The 2003-nt window shown below is 61.1% G+C and overlaps 1 protein-coding gene across 1 annotated transcript in view; it reads right to left on the bottom strand.

Annotated features, from left to right (window-relative positions):
- Positions 1-2003, bottom strand: part of SLC23A3 (solute carrier family 23 member 3) — a 4454-nt gene that overhangs the window by 1798 nt on the left and 653 nt on the right. Inside the window, 5 exon segments of the mRNA XM_029086868.1 lie at positions 1-79; positions 442-565; positions 715-896; positions 1225-1298; positions 1567-1649. The exon segment at positions 1-79 is cut by the window's left edge and continues 1 nt beyond it. Coding sequence (XP_028942701.1) covers positions 1-79; positions 442-565; positions 715-896; positions 1225-1298; positions 1567-1649 — 542 coding nt within the window.

The following is a 2003-nucleotide window of genomic DNA, read 5'->3' as shown; positions in this document are numbered from 1 at the left end:
GGTCCACCGATTCCCAGGGGACATGGAGGTGGCTGAGGATGGCACAGAAGATGCAAACACCAGCAAATGGGAGCAGTACCTGCAAGGCAGTAAGGGAAACCTCAGCAGAGGACCTTCCTCACCTGGCCAGCTCCCTGTCTGCTATGCCCCAAACAACAATCATCTCTCCCAGGGTTTTGCCCCCTGCCACATCTCCCCTTACCACTTCAGGGAGCATCCCAGGGTATGCTGCTCCAGCACCCTTGAGTGCAGATCCCCTGCACTCCCCCAGCAGCACCCATACCCTGGCAGCTCCCCCAGGACTTCTCACCCCTGCCTTTGCTTCTAGCACCCAGCTCTGCTCCAGGGCTACCAGGTCCCACCTAGCCCCACACCAAAGAGCCAGGCTCAGAGAAAAGCCTGGGTGCAGCAGGGGGAGCAGAGACAGACAAGCCACAGTACCGAGAATGTGCGCAGGGTGGGGACGGACGGCTCTGTAGAGCTGCCCAGAGCCTGGGGCCGGGCACAGAAGGGCAAGCGGCAGGACCCCAGGTGCTGGGAGAAGGTGACAGTGAGGAGCATGAGCCTAGGAGAGGGAGCACAGGTCATCACAGAGCATCACAGAGATGGGGTCCCAAATGCACGCCATGCACCACAGGAATGCTCTGTTCCCGTGCCCATGGCAAAGGGAAGCCCAGGGGGCTGCACACCAGCATGACCCCCGGGCTCACGTACAGCAGTGCTACCCCCCAGTTAGTGGAGCAGAAGAAAGCAGCTTCCTTGTATGCAGACAGCCCGATGATGGAGAGGCTGGGGGCCAGGACCATGGGCCCACAGTGCCGGGCTGCCCACCCGCACACGCCAGACACTGCCAGTGCCAGCTGAACCATCCCGGAGACCAGCACAGCTCCAGAGACCTGCGGGAGGAAAGGATGGGACCTGTGGGTCAGGATACATGGAGAACAGCCCGACACCTTCCCTTGGCCACACTCCCACTACCCCAGTAACATCACTTGTTCCCCATGCTCCAACCGTGCTCTGCTCACCTCAAGCCTGGGCAACACATGCACCCACGTGCACCACCACCCTCCATTGCCTTTGCACATCCCCTTGTGTCCCTCATACTCATGGGAATCCTTGGGAGGGCTGGGAAAGGGGCTGGTGGGTGCAGGGACACAGGTAGCAACTGGGGTGCTGGTGGAGCAGGAGGGCAGAGGATCCCCAGCCTGGCACAGCAGCACCCACCTCCCGCAGCGAGGCAGCCCGGCTCCCTGTGATGGTGCAGTGCGGTGCAGGGCACGCGCTGGCCACGGCTGTGCCTGGAAGGGAATTTTGGAGAAAGAAGATGCACATGGACACTGGGTTTCTGGAGCCATGTCCAAGAACATGAAGCATGGAGGCTGCCGGCTGGAGAAGGGCCAGTGTGCCAGGCACAGCATCCCCAATCCCATAAGCCCTGACCCTGGAGAAGTGAGCAGATACATTGCAGGTGTGCTCAGGTGTGAGCAGGGTGCTGTGCACCATCACCAGAGGGGCCAGCAAGCAGGATCCTTGCCTGCAGGATGCAGGCTCCGTGGCTGTGCTCACCGTTCCTGGCTGCACCGGTACCAAGGGACAGGGGGGGGGTAAGGACCAGATACTCGAAGGATGGGATTTGAACCAGCGGCAGCCTAGGGAAGGGGACAGCAAGGACGCATTAGGGAGGAAAGGGGACAGGGCTGCTCCCAAAGCCCTGGTTGGCAGAGGAGTGAGGGATGGGAAGGAGATGAGAACCCTAAAGTGGAAGGAGGACACCCCACATCCCAAATGTGCCCTAGCACACCCCAAGCAGCAGCACACGGGCTGGGTGCGGAGGTCAGGGGCTGGGCGGAAGCAGAGGCACTGGTTGGCCTGGAGGAGCTGTGTTATGATGCTGGAGCAAGGCAGCGAGGAGCCAGGGGAAAGCACAGCAGTTTTGTTGGAGGATTGTGTGAGAGAGGAGGATGCAGTGACAACCAGGGCACGGGGGGACAGTCATGCAGAGA

Source organism: Antrostomus carolinensis, unplaced genomic scaffold (genome assembly GCF_000700745.2).
Source record: "Antrostomus carolinensis isolate BGI_N321 unplaced genomic scaffold, ASM70074v2 scaffold28159, whole genome shotgun sequence".
NCBI lineage: Eukaryota > Metazoa > Chordata > Aves > Caprimulgiformes > Caprimulgidae > Antrostomus > Antrostomus carolinensis.
Note: the sequence above shows the minus strand (reverse complement) of the source record. Positions and strands in the feature narration are given on the sequence as shown.